Source organism: Salmo trutta, chromosome 15 (genome assembly GCF_901001165.1).
Source record: "Salmo trutta chromosome 15, fSalTru1.1, whole genome shotgun sequence".
Taxonomy (NCBI): domain Eukaryota; kingdom Metazoa; phylum Chordata; class Actinopteri; order Salmoniformes; family Salmonidae; genus Salmo; species Salmo trutta.
Window position 1 is genome coordinate 9,939,085 of NC_042971.1, and position 19,130 is coordinate 9,958,214.

Sequence of the window (19,130 nt, forward strand, 5' to 3'; positions counted from 1 at the left end):
CTGCTGTTGAAAGCAAATGCCAAATTGAAAACGTTATTCGCATTGTTGAGTTTGATTTTTATAATAGCAAGCTAGGACTGATGGCTTGGTTAGCTAAATTAGCAAGTCTAGTTGGTTACCAAGGCAACTACTGTAGCTAGCTAGTAAACTTGTTAGCTACTTCAGTTTGATGTTGAACACATTTCTACCTGCAATGCAACATTTTACAAATGGCAAATGTGTTCAATTATAGCCATGGTAACAATGCAACTCCGTGGAAGGTCAGTTCCACTCCACTAGCATGTCGTGGAACATACAGAAGGCATAACCCCTCAATGATTATACCTTATCGCGAGTTCAGCCGACTCAAATATACAGTCTTAAATGGAGGAAGACAATTAGCTGTATGAGTATCAGATGGTGAATTAGATAACTTTGTCAAAGTTATCTAACTCTGCTTAGCCTTTTATGTAAGCTACTATAGGAATGCCAAATCAACATGACAATAGCTTACATTCATTCACATTAGATCGTTTCCTCCTTGTGCTATAATAACCTATTAATGCATATGGGACTTTGTATGATACACCTCGATTAATGATGAACCCCATTAACCTCCTTGGTCGTATTCAATAAAGGCTCGGCTTCCAAGCCGGTGAGGTGGAGCCTACCCACAGAGTGACTTTCATTAGTAGGGTATATGCTTTTGTACAGTAGGCTACACTTACATGTAGACAGCCACGTTGACAGGCTATGCATTATTCAAATAAAATGTATTTATAAAGCCCTTCTTACATCAGCTTATCTCAAAGTGCTGTACAGAAACCCAGCCTAAAACCCCAAACAGCAAGCAATGCAGACGTAAAATCATCCACTTCGTCACATGCGTTTTGAATTGAAGCAAAGGACCGGCAGTGAGAAGTTTTTTCCTCAACAAAAGAAAAAAAGCTTGACTCAAGAGGGGCTCGAACCCATGATTAAAGTGCACTATATATTTCAAGTCAACCACTTTAGCTGTGTTCCACCTAGAAGTGATGGTGATAAATGTTACATGACTATTTGATGAATACACAAGCCTATTTGTTGTTGTAAGGACTTCATTTGTCTTTATCTTTTAAGCACATGGATGTGTGTGAAACAGATGACAGACAACATTATCACATTTTTGTTTAGTAGTAGCCCAGTCAAGGACACATCAATGCAATATTGGCACACAGCATTCTGTTACAGACCAACGAAACAAAAGTTAACATTGAAGGTTTAAAATATCCCACTAGTGGCCAGGGTTGACCTATTTTAAGAAAAATGCCATTGGTTGGTGGATAAAAGTCAAAAGATCTTTGATAAGTTGATGAAGAATTTGTTACAGGATATAATCACGTAGTGAAGTTAGCATGGGGCTAATTAATGTTTTGTCACGTAAATCAACGATTTCAATTGGCTGATACACATTGAGTCTGAGGAACTGTTTACATTGAAATTATTGCTTATGTTCGTAAATATGACCCAATCTTCTTCTATAATACAAAAATATCTTCAAAGTAAGAGGTTTACAACAAGTCAGAAGGAGCCCGAAATCTTCATAATTAGAGCTATGTTGCAACTGATGTTGAGCACACAATCAATATGCCATTCTGTAATGGTTTGAAGTTGCTTGGTTTGCAGAGGTAAAAACATAACACAGCATTTTGTACAAGATGTTCTCCAGAAAGGGCCAACCCTGTCCTCAGACAGCCTAGTTTTACTGAACAGCAATTAATTAGGCCAGTAACAGAATGCACCAGTTTCAAGGTGTTTCCTTTGGAAAAGGCTCCATCTTGTCTTTTTCCTTGTCTGGTAGTGCAGGATGATCATTATTTGGCAAGGCAACCTGACTGTGATTAGTGATGTTCCATGACCTACAGGGTGTGGGAGCGTTATTTGGCCTCCCATCTACCTCCATCGGGAAGTGAAGCACTGACCAAACCCAAGGTATTGATTAAGGACATTTCAGCACTTCATAATCAAATACATGAGTGCATAATGAATAGGACTATGGCAAACCTCTAGTTTGATGATTTCAGAAAACATCCTGTGTTTTTATATTAATCAGATTCCCCTATAATCATGCCATGTCCATGTGTTTTGTGCTTGGAGTTCTCATCTTCATACATTATGACAAGTTCCCAATCTCTTACATTGTATCAACACTCCATTTCACTCTTCCTCAACAACCAGAAAGATAAAGAAAAAGATAGATTGAGAGGTGTGTGTGTGGGAGCTGGGGGCAGTAGCTCCACAGGAGGCAGGCAAGGCAGAGGGCAGCAGCAAGAGGCTTTTGAAACTCCCACTCCCAGCATCCTCCTCACTTACTGTATGTAGTCCTATCGCCTCCAACTCACCCCTCGCTCTTCTCCATTCGCCTCCCACAGACGTTCTCTCCCTCCCTCTCCTGTTCCCACTCATCTCTATCAAGATTTGGCCAGACGCAATCTAAATGCTAATACCAGGAGCATTAGAACATATTCTATTTCAGACGAAGAATACGTACCATACCATAATGCAGCCTACGCCATTACTGTATGAGAGCAAACTAAACTGTTAGGCCCAATACAAGGCATCAACATCAAATGGGTCTGGATGGAACCTTGCGATTCATCTAGTAAAGTGGGCTAAAAGGGATAGTTCACCTAAATTACAAAACAATATATTGGTTTCCTTACCCTGTAAGCAGTCTATGGAGAAGGTATGACAGCAATCCATGCTTTGGTTTTGTTTACCTGGCTTACCAATATGTAATTTTGTTATTTGGGTGAAGTCAGAATACGCAGTTGAAACAATAATAAAGCAGAGACCCCCGCCTCTGTTTTGCTAAAAAGCCGAGGGATGGGCCTGGAGAAATGTAACCACTCTCAAATGCACAGAAAGAGCTATGGATGCAATGACTGACCATTTTAACCATGTTGAGGCTATACAGTGTTTGCTTACATTTACATTGTTTTTCTCCGATGTTTGTAAACAAAGTTATATGTTGGGTTCTCATGGAGTGTGACAGTTGAACTAGGCTCATGAGGCATTTATAAGTTATATTCTTCAAGAATCAAATGGGTATATCATTCATTTATAAGTCCAAAAAAATGGATGTAACAACTAATGGTTCTAGCTTTAACTTTACTTTCACTCCTGTAACTAAGTATCGATCAGACCAAACCCTGGTTGATGTGATGTTTTATTTGATTGAAGTATCTTGAAAGTTACTACGAGCCTGCCTGTCGAGTACACAGACTGTTTCCATCTTTAAAACACTAAAATAAAAAAAACTGGGAAAGTTCCACAATCATAACCGTGGCACTTCAGATAATGTGAAACCAGCCAGGCAAGCAGGGTAGAGAGTGGAAACTTGTGTAAATATATCTCCTCAAATGCACTGTGGTTGAGAATGTCCTTTTTCTGATCCCTCCAGATCGCTTGTTCTAACCGTCGCCTTGAGTTCCCATGGAACCACCACTGTAACTGACAGTTGCTAATCCAACATCCAGGAAAGGAAAGACAGATGAACAACATGCACATCAAGACAAGAAATGTAACTGCAAGTAATTTTTTTCACAAATTCTGAACATGTTTTTAGCCAGGATCATAGTCTCTCTCAAGATACTAACACTTTTGGAGAGAGAAAATACAGAACCCTGAGTGTTTACTAGTGTCTAATAGCACTTAGCAACCAGAGAAAAGGGATGGGTAGATATCCCTCTGATCTTCATCCGCTCAAGCAATACATGCAGAACACTATACCAAGCTGAAATCCTCTATCCTGTATCTGGTATGGTAGGAAATTAGCTTTAACTTATGTCCTCTCACAGCCCACTAACAGACTAACATATTTCATGTGAGTGTGAGTGCATGAACAGTACGAGGGCCCTGCCCTCCACTCAGCAGCCAGTCAGCAGGGACTGGGTGGGCAAGACTAACTGAACGTCATCATTCATCTACTGTATATAGAGCTGCTGATAGAGAGGAGTGATACTCTGACTAGCCATCCACAGAGGAGACCCTGGTGCCAGGGACAGACGGGAGTCACACCCCATTTCAACAGAAAATAGTTCCCTCTCCACTCCAGCTTAAAAGATGCCAGATTGCCATGGAGATAAACAGGAACGGAGTAGCTAGATCTCAGAGCCTGGAAATATCCCAATTATGTTCCTTGTGTGTGTTAACTCTGCTCTGCCGCTGGTGGAACAACAAACTGTGGACCTTCATATCCATGCATAACTGACCAAATTAGGAAGACAAGCAACGTGAGTTGTGGAAGAGATGAAAAAATGATTGGTCGTCTATCAATAATGGCAAACCACCTGGTACTGACAACTTGTCTAAAAACAAGTTTGTGGGTGTCCTAGCAAGCTAAACAGCTAGTTAGCTAGCTTGTCAGTTGACTTTTATCTAGCCAAGGACTCATTCTGAAAGTTGGATTTTTGTATCACCTGAGGCTTTAAAAGAGTGCTTACACTTTGATTTCGACATTCAAACTAATTTGGTTGGTTAGAAAACATGTTGTTCTAGTGTAGTGGTCGCCAACCGGTCGATTTTCAAGGCATGTGTAGTCGATCACCAAACATTTCTGTAGAAAAGCCAACGATAAAGGCTGAAAGGCTTTTTTTTTGCGCTCTTGGTGATACTTGATTCAGAAGCCCTGCACACCAGGTAAGCAAAGTGTTCACATTTTGAACCATTTAATTTGTCTGAACAGACTAAACGCCACCTACCCGGTGGACCAGGAGACCTGTGGCTAAAATTGAGCGTGCCTGCTGCGCTGGCCAATCGGATGGCTCAAATCATTGCGCCTACAGAGATTCCATGACCCCGCCCACAGCCAAGTTTGATCCTAGCCTAAGTAAGATTACATAACTTTTAAAATCATGACAAGAGAGAGACTGTCAAAGAATACAGCAAAGAGCAGCTGTTTGTTTATTCAGCACTGTCAACAGTTTTTATTCAACACTATTACAAAACATAAAAATGCACTTCTCCCTACTTCTGCTTGCACTGCAAGGAATGAGTAGCCAATTGTGCGCCACCCTATGGGACTCCCAATCACGGCCGGTTGTGATACAGCCTGGAATCGAACCAGGCTCTGTAGTGATGCCTCTAGCACTGAGATGCAGTGCCTTAGTCCGCTGCGCCACTCGGGAGTCCAATATCGATAGCCCTGTGTTTTTATTATTATTAGCAGCACGTTATGTCTATTTTAATATCAAGGAATATTTCACTTTCTCTAGTCATAGGAACAACATGTGCATGAGGCAGATGCGGTGCGACTCGAGTTTCGCCATCAGGTGGAAGACTGTCACCTCTCTCTGGTCAGTCTCACCAGGGGAAAGCAAGGAAAGAGAAGGGACCGTGAGAAGCGGACCCTCTGCTGCTCTCTCCCTCCAACCCGAGACTAATGCAGTGCTCAAAACAACTGGGAACTCAAATCTCTGATTACAGTGCATTCAAGACACCTGGAAACCAAGAAAAGAAACGAGATCCTAATTGTTTTGAACAGTCATCCAACGGGGAATTCCAAGTCGGAAACTCGCAACTTTCTAGACCTCCAACTTTCTGACCCGAAGATCACTCGACATAATGATTTGACCTTGTTTTGCGTTCCCAGTTGTCTTGAAAGCACCATGACCAGATGTAAGTAGCATTAGTCCAGTAAAATAAAAAAGCTAAGTATTTGCAAATTATTTCAATTTGTGCTTAGCTGTGCTACACAGATTACAATGTTGTAATCAAAGCTTGAGTTTTGAAATATAATATGGTCTGAGAAGAACAATATTGGCAGGACAGGCATATAGCCAATATGGTGCGATAACATATTAGGCCAACTGCACAAACCTCATTTCTTACAGAACTGATTTTATTAGGTTAATGTTAAATTTTTTAAATATGCTTGCGTTTTGACTGCAAAAAATGACTTCTCAGAAAATGTTGGTGACCACTGTTCTAATTCCAATAACAGACCATACCAATATTTGACTATAAAAAAAGCTGATCAGCTAGCGCGATTTATTTTTATAGCTCATGTCACATAACGCCCCTCCTATTTGCCATCTCTTCAATCTAAGCCTATAGGAACTTGTGCGCCCTCAGGCCTGGAGGGAAGCAAAAGTCATTCTGTTACACAAGAATAGCAAAACACCCTTTACTGGTTCAAACAGCCCACCAATAAGGCTGCTACCAACTCTTAATAAACATTTGGGGAAAAAATTATGTTTGCCCAGATACAATGCTATTTTACAGTAAACAAATAAACTGACTTTCAGTACGCTTATAAGGAAGGGCACTCAACATGTACGAGACTAACCCAAATGACTGATGATTGGCTTAAATAAATTGATAAGATTGCGGGAGCTGTTTTATTAGACTTCAGTGCAGCATGGCTTTACATCCTCTGCCATATCATGGATCGAGAGTTACCCAGAACAATGAGGGTCTTCAAGAGAAGCCTCTATAATGTAAACCAGGTAGTTTGGCATACCTCAAGGTAGCCGTCTTGGCCCCTTACTTTTAAAATGTTTTACTACTGGCCTACCACTAGTATTGAGTAAATCCTGTGGATATGTTGATGATTCAACATTATACACATCAGCTTCCATAGCAAGTGAAATCACTGCAGCACTTAGAGCTGCAGTTCGTTCTAAAATAGGTGGAAAGTAATAAGCTATTCCTAAATATATAAAAAACTAAAAGCATTGTATTTGGGACAAATCATTTGCTAAAACCTAATCTAAATATTGTAATAAAAAATGTAAATAATGTCGCAATTGAGCAAGTTGAGGAGACTAAACTGCTTAGTGTAACCCTTGATTGTAAACTGACATTGTCAAAACATATTGATGCAACGGTAGCTAAGATGGGGAGAGGTCTGAAATCGGAGCAGCGCGTTATCACAGACAATCAACAAAATAGTTCTACAGGACAGTTATCACACCTGGACTACTGCTCAGTTATATGGTCAAGTGCCACAAAGAAGAACATAGACAAATTACAGTTGATCAACAGAGCAGCACAGCTGGCATTTCTAAATGTACACAGAGGGCCAATAACATGCATGTCAATCTCTCCTGGCTCAACGTAGAGGAGATAATGACTGCATCACTACTTGTCTTTGTGAGAGGCATTGATGTGTTGAATGCACTAAACTGGCAATTCAAAAGAGCTAAACACAAGCTCGGACACCCATAATTACCCTACAAGACATGCCACCAGAGGTCTCTTCACAGTCCCCAAGTCCAGAACAGACTATGTGAAACATGCAGTACTACATAGAGCCATGACTACATGGAACTCTTCCACATCAAGTAACTCAAGCGAGCAGTAAAATCACACACGCACTCTACACACACGCACTCTACACACACACACACACACACACACACGCACAGAGTAATGTGGATTTTATATTGTACATTTGTAATAACAAAGTAATAATGCAATATCTTGTATGATGTATTGTTTTATTTATGACGTAGGTTGTTGTGATGTAATTGTTTTTTAAACCTGTTAGTATACCAGGAAGAGTAATGGGGATCCTAATAAATACTAAATGTGGCCTGTCACAGCCTGGTTGACAGTCGACACGCATACACAAGCTCAGACACACACACCTGAACAAAGAGTGTTTCCTATGGCACTGTGGTATGTAATTTACACCACCTCTCCTCCTTTCTCTCTCCTCCTCTACCAGAAACATACACACGATGGCGAAAAGGAAAAAGAAACGGCCTCGCATCTGAAATCCTCAGTCGGTCAATGGTTGAAGTCGTTTCATTCTCAAATCCATGCTACCTGACAATAACACGGTGGCTTCATTCAAGCTAGCACATTACCCATTCAGATCACGCAATCCCTTTCCCCTGTTGTGAGGTGCGCAGTGCAGTGATTATGAATGAAAACTGTGATTCCATTCTCAATCCCTCCATCCTACCCCTTTTTATCCCACCTCCCGAAGACGTCGCTCTGCTGCTGCTTCTGAGAGAGATCATTAGAGAGGCAAAGTCAAGGGTTACACAAACACGAATCACTTTGATTATGAGACCATTTCAGCACTGTGTGTGTGTGTGTGTGTGTGTGTGTGTGTGTGTGTGTGTGTGTGTGTGAGTGATACACAGATGTTCTGGAACCAGACAGCTTAGTTCTGGAACCAGACAACAAGACTACTTTTAGACAGAGGGCATAGTGTGAGTGAGTGCGTGTATAGCTGACAAACAGCCAGCAGCAGTGACCAGGTGGTAAAACTGAGAACATGGAAAAGCCAAGGGAAATTCTGTGGAAATTTAAATAGGGCCCTAAATACAGGCACGACCGCAGCCACTTTGCAGTTTAGCGTGCGTGCACATCACAGCTGTGGTCCTGGCTGGCACCTGTGTGGGCCCAGAGGAAAGGCTGTTATGTAACTTAGTTTTGAGCAATGTTTCCAGCACTGGAAATGGGGCCTTACACACGAGAGAGAGTGTGTGTTGGGTAAGGGCAAGCATGCATGGTGAGGGGGAACACAGAGAAAGACTGCCACTGAAAAGACCTTTCCCCGAACTTGTGACACCGGGGACAGCCTCTACTCACCGGCAATCTCTACAACATCCCCAGGCACTATTTCCCGGGCCTTGACCCTCTGGACTGCCTTGCGGTTCATGCGGTACACCTTGGCTATCTCTGGCTCGTACTCCTTGAGAGCCTCGATGGCGTTCTCTGCATTCCTCTCCTGGACCACAAAGATAGAGCATGAGACGGACAAAGCGAGTAGCAGGTTCAATACCAACACAGAGGCCAAAAGGTTGATGCTTTACTGAAGCCCCATTTTGTACCATGTTGCAGCGTTTGTATATTTCCATCAACTTGGAATGAAATCCCAAATGAACACCTACTAGAAAGGTGATGTCTACAAACTAAATATCCATAGACTGACCTTACCCAGTGTGCTCTCGCTCGCACGCTCCCTCTCAAATTGTTCATTAAAAAACATCTTAACACACATCTTATTCCAACTACCCATCCCTCCTTTTTGTCCCCATCCCTCAAGGGCCAAAGTGCTCTATTCAGGGACCTATTCTGATTAGGCTTCTTTTCAAAGTTCTTCAGTTAACACTGAACTGCCTGTCTGCAGAGCTACAGACAAATGAACAAAGACAATTGTACATTTTAGTCCATTAGCAGACACTCTTATCCAGAGCGACTTATAGTTATAGTGCATTCATCTTAAGATAGCTAGGTGGGTCAACCACATACTGTACAGTGCATTCGGAAAGTATTCAGACCCATTCACTTGTTCCACATTTCGTTACGTTACAGCCTTGTTCTAAAATTTATTACATTTTATTTATTTCTCATCAAATCTACACACAATACCCCATAATGAAAAAGCAAAACCAGGTTTAAAAAAAAAAATATGAAATATCATATTTACATAAGTATTCAGACCCTTTACTCAGTGCTTTGTTGAAGCACCTTTGGCAGTGATTACAGCATTGAGTCTTCTTGGATAAGACGCTACAAGCTTGGCAAACTGGTACTTGGGGAGTTCCTCCCATTCTTCTTTGCAGATCCTCTCAAGAGCTGTCAGGTTGGACGTGGAGCGTCGCTGCACAGCTATTTTCAGGTCTCTCCAGAGATGTTCGATCGGGTTCAAGTCCGGGCTCTGGCTGGGAACCTCAAGGATATTCAGAGTTGTCCCCAAAGCCACTCCTGCAATGTCTTGGCTGTGTGCTTAGGGTTGTTGTCCTGTTGGAAGGTGAACCTTCGTCCCGGTCCGAGGTCCTGAGCGCTTGGAGCAGGTTTTCATCAAGTATCTCTCTGTACTTTGCTCCGTTCATCTTTCCCTCGATCCTGCTGCCACCACGCTTCACCGTAGGGATGGTGCCTGGCGTCTTCCAGACGTGATGCTTGGCATTCAGACCAAAGAGTTCAATCTTGGTTTCATCAGACCAGCGAATCTTGTTTCTCATGGTCTTTTAGGTGCCTTTTGGCAAACTCCAAGCGGGCGGTCATGTGCCTTTTACTGAAGAGTGGCCATCGGGTTCTTGGTCACCTACCTGACCAAGGCCCTACTCCCCCGATTGCTCAGTTTGGCTGGGCATCCAGCTCTATAAAGAGTCTTGGTGGTTCCAAACTTCTTCCATTTAAGAATGACAGATGCCATTGTGTTCTTGGGGACCTTACGTGCTGCAGATGTTCTTTGGCACCCTTCCCCAGATCTGTGACTCGACACAATCCTGTCTTGGAGCTCTACGGAGTCAAGTGTAAGTGTTGGTTGAGGAATTATTTGTATTATTCAATTGAGATGAGGGTGATTATTTAAGATACCTCTTTGAAGAGGTAGGGTTTCAGCTGCTTTCGGGAAGATGGACAGGGACTCTGCTGTCCTAGATTCAGGGGGAAGCTGGTTCAACCATTGGGGTACTAGGGCAGAGAAGAGCTTGGACAGCTGAGCAGAAGCTGCCCTCCCGTAGGGGTGGAAGGGTCAAGAGACCAGAGGTTGCAGACAACATGTCATCATTTACGGACTGAAAGGCCTACAGAAATGTTTTACTGGCGCCTCTAAAAGCAGATATGTACATTGTCATACATATACCAGTATCGCAATATTTTTTCCATGGCTACAATTTTGAAACAAAGCAGACCAAACTTTTTGGTCCTTTAAAACCTGCTGTATGTAAAATATTGTGTGCTATAGCTTGGAAAATAAATAAATGTGGCTCTGGATGACAACATAATGTTGTTCGTTTCCAACATTAGGGCCGTTTTCCTAAAGATGTTAAATCTGCCTTGTGTTTTGCATCATTGCCACGACACTAACGAGTATCACGATACTGGTATCGCCTCGGCACTAATACATGGCCAATGGGGCTATTTAAAAGCTTTCTAAGAGCTTGGCATTGGCTGTAGTTTGAACTTGGGTTCCATGGTTTCCATGTTTCAATTGATAAGTCTTTCCTGACCTACAATAAAGTACATCAATAAAGCCCTGCTGACATGCATGATGATCGAAAGCCAAACAGAGGTTATGGTTTCCGTATAGGATAAAGGACACTTTATATAATGACTTCCTCACCCTAAGTGACACACAATAATACCTTGTATTTTAGCACCATCTCATCTGCTATCTGCTCCAGGCAAATGCCAGCTGGGTAGGAGCAATACTGTACGCACATAGGTGAGCAAAGGATACACAAATATAAATTGTCTGAAAATGCACACACCGTGACGACATACCTCACACATTTTTGAGAACAAATACACACTCAATATGAGTCTCTTCAGGTGAACATGCATCCACACACACTAAGAGAGGGTCTCACCTGCCAGACTCCAATCACAGCGTTAGCGATGAGGATGAGCAGGATGACGATGGGTTCCACGAAGGCTGTGATGGTCTCCTCTCCCTCCTCAAACAGAGCCAGCACCTAGAACACAGACAGAGAAATATGAGTCTCCTCTCCAGATAAAACACAGAGAGCGAGAGAGTAGCCTCAATATGAGTATCTTGGACAGAGAGAGAGTAGCCTCAATATGAGTCTCCTGGCTCCAGAGGACCATTATCAGTGTACAGCAATTCCATCACCTTTGACCCTAGTTCTGACCTAATATATTATATTTGTCTGTATTTGTGAACATCACACTTTGTTTATGCAGCTTATAAAGACATTTAGAGGGTGTAGTCTCCTTGTGGCTTGGTCCTGTCTCCACCTCTAGTGAGTGGTAGTACGTATAGTATATAGGAACTAAAGCCCCTTCCGACCCAAAACGGCAGCAGGGAAATGGATGACGTGTAAAGGCAGGAAGGGGTAGCATTTCTGCATAAAGGTCAGCAGTGGCCAAAATACTAGGTAAGTCAGTTAAGAACAAATTCTTATTTACAATGACAGCCTACCGGGGCACTGTGGGTTATCTGCCTTGAACAAGGGCAGAACGACTGATTTTTACCTTGTCAGCTCGGGGACTCGAGCAAGCAACCTTTCAGTTACTGGTCCAACGCTCTAGCCACTAGGCTACCTGCCGCCCCAAATGGCACCCTATTCCTGCATAACGCACTACTTTTAACCAAGGCCCATAGGGGCTTTCACAGCCATTTGGGACACAGTTAGCTATTCCGGTTGTCCTTTTATTTCTGCAGGTTAATTGTGGACTTTAACAACATTAAAAGCTAGGTCCTTATGTATGTGGGAGAGACGGTGCACAAAGTCACCACTGGAATGCTGTGGATTCGAAGAGGAGACAACGAGATACACCGTTGGTGATAATACAGAGCTTAACCACATCCCAGTAAAAGTTATCCCCTCCACAGTGAGTATTGAGTAGTGAGGAGGAGCGAGCAGAACGAGGTACGGCAGATCAGTGGCTCAAGCCCCGGTCGATAAATCATCATTCACAGTCATTTGGGGCTCGCAAATATCCCCTTCACTCCGCTCTGCTGCTCTGTGTGGAGAACATTGATGGAGGGCAACTCCTTCTGATCCATCCTTTCATTCAGCCTACCTAGCCAGCTGAAACGCACACACGTTTCCGTTGCAATTCTGACACTTAGCGAATATTTTTTGTTGTTTCAGCAGACAAGAGTTAGAGAGAGAAGCATGATGAGAAGGCTGAGGTTTACACAGAGTTTAAGGTGTTAGTGCAGGAGTCCATTTCAACTTATCACAGGGGTTTTTCCACAAACCTAAACTTATTATACATTAAGCGACTCCTACACACATTTAAAATCTTCACCTAAGATTGTTACAGTAAAAAGCAAAATCCTTCACACACACACACACACACACCACCCAAAAAAAATGTAAAAAGCGCACAGACAGATGGCTTATTTTGACTGAATGTCCAGATTGGTTGGAACTTAAAGTTGGCAAACACAGCATCAACAAACCCAATGCCAAAGACGGTTTACCAAGATGTGTAGGGAGAACAAGAGAAGAATGAGAGCCCAATTTAACCAAATCAAAGGCCACTTGACTTTGTCCCCTCCTTTCCTGTACAACCCAAAACCTTAACCTACACTCCCTTTCTCACATAATGCCATGGAAAAAGAAATAAAAGGCAAGCTAACCTTTCCTTAGAATCAAATGGAGGAAGTGTACAAATGTTCACGTCGGTTTAATGGGTGAGCCTTTGTGACCTTTAACAAATACAATGAGTGGATAAAACATAAACAACATGCTCTTTCCATGACAGACTGGCCAGGTGAAAGTTATGATCCCTTATTGATGTCACTTGTTAAAATCAGTGTAGATGAAGGGGAGGAGACAGGTTAAAGAAGGATTTTTAAGCCTTGAGACATGGATTGGGGTCCCGTGTGGCTCAGTTGGTAGAGCATGGTGCTTGCAACACCAGGGTTGTGGGTTTGATTTACACAGGGGACCAGTATGAAAATGTATGCACTCAGAACTGTAAGTCGCTCATCTGCTAAACGACAAAAATTTAAATTATGTAAGTGTGACATTGAGGGTGAATAGGCAAGACAAAATATTTAAGTGCCTTTGATTGAGATATGGTAGTAGAAACCAGGCATACCGGTCGAGTGTGTCAAAAACTATGGCGCTGTTTTTCAAGCTCCAAAAAGTTTCCCATGTGTATCAAGAATGGCCCACCACCCAAAGGACATCCACCCAACATGACAACTGTGGGAAGCATTGGAGTCAACATGGGCCAGCATCCCTGTGGAACGCTTTCAACACCTTGTTGAGCGCATGCACAGATGAATTGAGGCTGTTCTGACTTCAAAAAGGGGGTGCAACTCAATATTAGGAAGGTGTTCCTAATGTTTGTACGCTCAGTGTATATTTTTGGGTGTTTTAACACTTTATTCAGACAGTAATGAAATGAGGTGGGGAAACAAGCAAGCAGGAGAAGGGTGGACGCATCGATTGAACCCTGGTCTCCGGTGAGGAGTTTAAGTGAAACGTTCCGGGGAGTGTTAACACTACAACGCAGCTCTGCACAGCTTCTGTTACCTTTGAACCTGTAGTGATTGACTTGGTATGGCCCGGTCTATACTCTCCATCCTTATACATGGATAATAGTGATCAAATTGGCTCAACAACAATATCAGTAAAACAATTAGAGTAAAAAGTTGCCTTATCAGTATTTAATGTTACAAAACTACCGTAAGCATTGTGTCCAGTCCAGTATAACAGCTATTGAGCCTATGATGGTAGACTTGAGCATTCTCCCTCTTCTGCTACTTCTCTCCATAGTAATGTACAGTATATGATTATATTATATTATATTGGAGCCAGCTTCAAAACAACACAGCAACACCTTCTCCTCTGTTCTGCTTCTGTCGCCTGGTTACAAGGCTCTCTATTCTCATGTCATGCAAAGATTCAGGGCAGGTCAATAACTAATAACATATTCAAATAGGCACACAAATGAGTTCCACATTGAGGTTTGGCCCTTATATAGGTTAGCCTCTCTCCTTCAGATACTACCACAGGTCACTTTCTCCACCAGCACTAGCAGGCACTGCACTGGGAGCTCACATGTTGCTGTTCTCTTGAGAGGCCTGGCAAAGTTACTGATACTGTCCTTTCCAACAACACAGTTTAAAACGACTGACTGATATGATTGATCCATAAGGAATCCATCAGCATCAAGTCTCAAAGGATGAACGGGAGTTTTAAACAGGGTGCTCTCAAATTCAGGGGGAAATTATGGTACTCTCAGAAAGCTGAGTAGTGAACCCGACTCAGCGCTGCTTGGTATATAGTAAAGCTGTGGGAGCTGTAGTGGAACCAACCTACGCAACTCTGCTTGGTATATAGTAAAGCTGTGGGAGCTGTAGAGAAACCAGCCTAGGTAGCTCAGTGACTGCTTGGTGTAGTACAGTATATAGTAAAGCTGTAGAGAACTCAGCCTAGGAATCTCAGAGTGCTTGGTGTAGTATATAGTAAAGATGTGGGAGGTGTAGTGAAACCAGCCTACGCAGCTCTGCTTGGTATATAGTTAAGCTGTGGGAGCTGTAGAGAAAGCAGCCTAAGTATCTCAGTCTGCTTGGTGTAATAGTATATAGTAAAGCTGTGGGAGGAAACCAGCCTAGGCAGCTCAGAGTCCGCTTGAAGAAAACCTAATCTCCAAAACAGAAACTTTTCAGGAAATTGAAAAAAACTACCATATTTTACCATTAATGAACATAGTTTCGAAACCTTAGAAGCTATTTTGAATACATTTGTGGTCCTAGTCATGAAATGTTCAGTACATTGAGGAAAGCTACTGCTTCAATACATGTAAGACAATGAAAATGTGCAAAAATGGAGTTACAAGGTTCAGACAGCGACGATAGTAAAGTTGTGGGAGCTGTAGTGAAACCAGCCTAGGTGGCTCAAAGTCTGCTTGGTATATAAACTCAGCAAAAAGAGAAACGTCCCTTTTTCAGGACCCTGTCTTTCAAAGATCATTCGTAACAATCCAAATAACTTCAGAGCTTCATCGTAAAAGGGTTTAAACACTGTTGCCCATGCTTGTTCAACGAACCATAAACCATTCATGAACATGCACCTGTGGAACGGTCGTTAAGACACTAACAGCTTACAGACAGTAGGTAATTAAGGTCACAGTTATGAAAACTTAGGACACTAAAGAGACTCTGAAAAACACCAAAAGAAAGATGCCCAGGGTCCCTGCTCATCTGCGTGAACATGCCTTAGGCATGCTGTAAGGAGGCATGAGGACTGCAGATGTGGCCAGGGCAATAAATTGCAATGTCCGTACTGTGAGACGCCTAGGACAGCGCTACAGGGAGACAGGAAGGACAGCTGATTGGATCGCAGTGGCAGGATCAGTACATCCAAACATCACACCTGCGGGACAGGCACAGGATGGCAACAACAACTGCCCGAGTTACACCAGGAACGCACAATCCCTCCATCAGTGCTCAGACTGTCCGCAATAGGCTGAGAGGCTGGACTGAGGGCTTGTAGGCCTGTTGTAAGGCAGGTCTTCACCGGCAACAACGTGGCCTATGGGCACAAACCCACTGTCGCTGGGCCAGACAGGACTGGCAAAAAGTGCTCTACACTGACGAGTCGCGGTTTTGTCTCAGAGGTGATGGTCGGATTCGCGTTTATCGTGGAAGGAATGAGCGCTACACCGAGGCCTGCACTCTGGAGCGGGATCGATTTGGAGGTGGAGGGTCCGTCGTGGTCTGGGGCGGTGTGTCACAGCATCATCGGACTGAGCTTGTTGTCATTGCAGGCAATCTCAACGTTGTGCGCTACAGTGAAGACATCCTCCTCCCTCATGTGGTACCCTTCCTGCAGGCTCATCCTGACATGGCTCTCCAGTATGACAATTCCACCAGCCATACTGCTCGTTCTGTGAGTGATTTCCTGCAAGACAAGAATGTCACTGTTCTGCCACGGTTAGCGAAGAGCCCGGATCCCAATCCTACTGAGCACATCTGGGACCTGTTGGATCGTAGGTTGAGGGCTAGGGCCATTCCCCCCCAGAAATGTCCGGGAACTTGCAGGTGCCTTGGTGGAAGAGTGGGGTAACGTGTCACAGCAAGAACTGGCAAATCTGGTACAGTCCATGAGGAAGAGATGCACTGCAGTACTTAATGCAGCTGGTGGCCACACCAGATACTGACTGTTACTTTTGACCCCCCCTTTACTCAGGGACACATTATTCAATTTCTGTTAGTCACATGTCTGTGGAACTTGTTCCGTTTATGTATCAGTTGTTGAATCTTATGTTCAAATACTTACACATGTTAAGTTCGCTGAAAATAAACAGTTGACAGTGAGAGGACGTTTCTTTTTTTGCTGAGTTTAGTAAAGCTTTGGAAGCTGTAAATTCGTGTAATGGAACAGGGGCTCTGTTCCATTGTAAACAACACATTTACATTAAAAGTAGGGACAGCCCAATTTACATTAGGAAAAACTAACTCTGCAGACACACAGGCAGCCCAATCCACCCCAGGCTTGTCTGGACTCCCACTTAAAAACACCAGGCATCAGGATCAACACACAGGCAATTAGTGCAAATACTGTATCATTTACATGTTTTTTTTGTTTTACTACTTCCCAGAATTGCCCAGTAATTCCATCCTGTGGCACTGGGGACGGTAACAGTAATAAAATAATTATAGAGGCAGGGTTCCATTGGTCGTGACACTCACCCAATCCCACCCCTCTCTACCTTACCATCTGGACCAAAACAGGGTCACTATTTAAAAGTGGAACTGACAGCATTTTAGCAACATGAAATCTTATTAAAATCTGTTCATATACACCCCCAGGAAGAATGACACTTTCTTAAACATTTTCTGACCAGCAAGCACTTAGATATGGCTCTTTTCACAAATTCTTAGAATGCTTGGGAATTACTTATAGTAAGGCATTTATGGGAAAAATCTACAGCAATATAGAGTGGGAAAGCGGACGAACGTTTGGACAATTAATAGACACTGCAGCAAATACAATATACAAAAAAAACATCTGTTTCATCCAAGACCGGAGTCTACACAGACCGTTGTGCTATAGCCAATCAGAGCTACAGCAAGCATTTATATAAACAAGCCATTTTCCACACTGGCCGGCCATCATTCATCTTGAACTGGACTGTGTGTTTACAGGCAGTTGCAACAGCACAACTTTAGATCATTAGCTAGAACGCATTCAACAAAAGCCACAAAATACGCCTGAATGGATTTCCACAAATATGTAAACACTACGGGAGTCCTCTTACATTTGGGAACTTTACAGTCCTATTGATCAAATAACCATGAAAAAAGGTAGGCTCGCTCCCTCAGTTATGCACATGAACAACTAATGCTAGCCAGAGCAAGATGAACTAAATTCTAACGAAGGAACATTTGATAAACCCTCAAAGTTTCAGCTAGTTGACCGTAAAAATTGCACTCATAAACAATGGGGAATTGTAGCCTCCTCATCCTTCTGCCAATGCATGCTTCTCCCAACCAAGCACCTAAGCTAACTGGCTAGCTAGCTACTTCCAGACACAGATGAGATAACACCTCCCTCTGACCATTTGACTCGCCGTAGCAGAGCTGGCTAGGCTGTTTACATACTATCTCGAGCATTCTTGACTAACTATTACTTTATTTGCCTACGTTTACTGACACCGGTCATATTCACCAACTGTTGAGTTCATAAATTGATCAGTTCTGCGCTGTGGCACACTCAGACAAGAGTGCTCTGAAATCGGAGGAGATAGCATATCTCTTGCGTTTGCAAATTGTCTGGCTAACTGTATAACAGTTGTTCAAGTTCTTGCTAGCTATCCAAATAACACCTGCATCTCTAGCTGTGTATAGCCACCAAAAAACGACATGAGGGGAAAGTCAATCACTCACCCACTTCCAATGGCATGAAATGACATTCTCCTAGCAGCTAGCTAGCTATATAGCTAACGTTAGGCTGGGTGTTTTTTAGCTTGCTACATAAATAGATACGCTAGCCTATTAGCCACATGATGATCATTGCCCTTGCTAGTTTCATTGTATTGACACTCCCAGTCTTAGTTACGTTCGTCCATTTCTGCATCCCAAATGGAGGCAGCAAACAATGTAGCAGGCCAGCTATGATTTACAACCAGATAGCAATATTTTTGGGACTGCCAAGAAACATATTGGTGAATTATATGACTCATGCATTGAACGGCATCAATCTATTCTGCCAACAATGCCTTATTGTACATCATGGAATGTTGAGTCAAATATAACCTTTTTTTAAAACCTCTTTAAATGTTGGTTTTGTAGCATAAACTGGGAATTTGATATGAAACACAGACAATCAAAATATCTGCAAAGTAGTAAAAACTCTGTCAGTTCCACTTCAAGGAATTGTGTGTCAGAGTGCAGGTTAAGTGATATTATGCAGTATTTATTTTTTATTTCACCTTTATTTAACCAGATAGGCTAGTTAAGAACAAGTTCTCATTTGCAACTGCGACCTGGCCAAGATAAAGCAAAGCAGTTTGACACATACAACAACAGAGTTACACATGGAATAAACATACAATCAATAATATAGCAGAAAAATCTATATACAGCATGTGCAAATGAGGTAGGATAAGCGAGGTAAGGCAATAAATAGGCCATGGTGGCGAAGTAATTACAATATAGCAATTAAACACTGGATTGGTAGGGTGTGCAGAAGATGAATGTGCAAGTAGAGATA

At 42.7% G+C, this 19,130-nt stretch overlaps 1 protein-coding gene across 2 annotated transcripts in view; it reads right to left on the reverse strand.

Moving 5' to 3' along the window:
- LOC115148446 (sarcoplasmic/endoplasmic reticulum calcium ATPase 1) overlaps nucleotides 1-19,130 on the reverse strand; it is an 80,209-nt gene that overhangs the window by 46,300 nt on the left and 14,779 nt on the right. For both annotated transcript variants that reach the window (XM_029690339.1, XM_029690338.1), the window contains exons 4-5: nucleotides 11,298-11,402; nucleotides 8,566-8,704 (exon numbers count right to left, since the gene is read on the reverse strand). In XM_029690339.1, coding sequence (XP_029546199.1) covers nucleotides 8,566-8,704; nucleotides 11,298-11,402 — 244 coding nt within the window. The remainder of the gene's footprint in view (nucleotides 1-8,565; nucleotides 8,705-11,297; nucleotides 11,403-19,130) is intronic.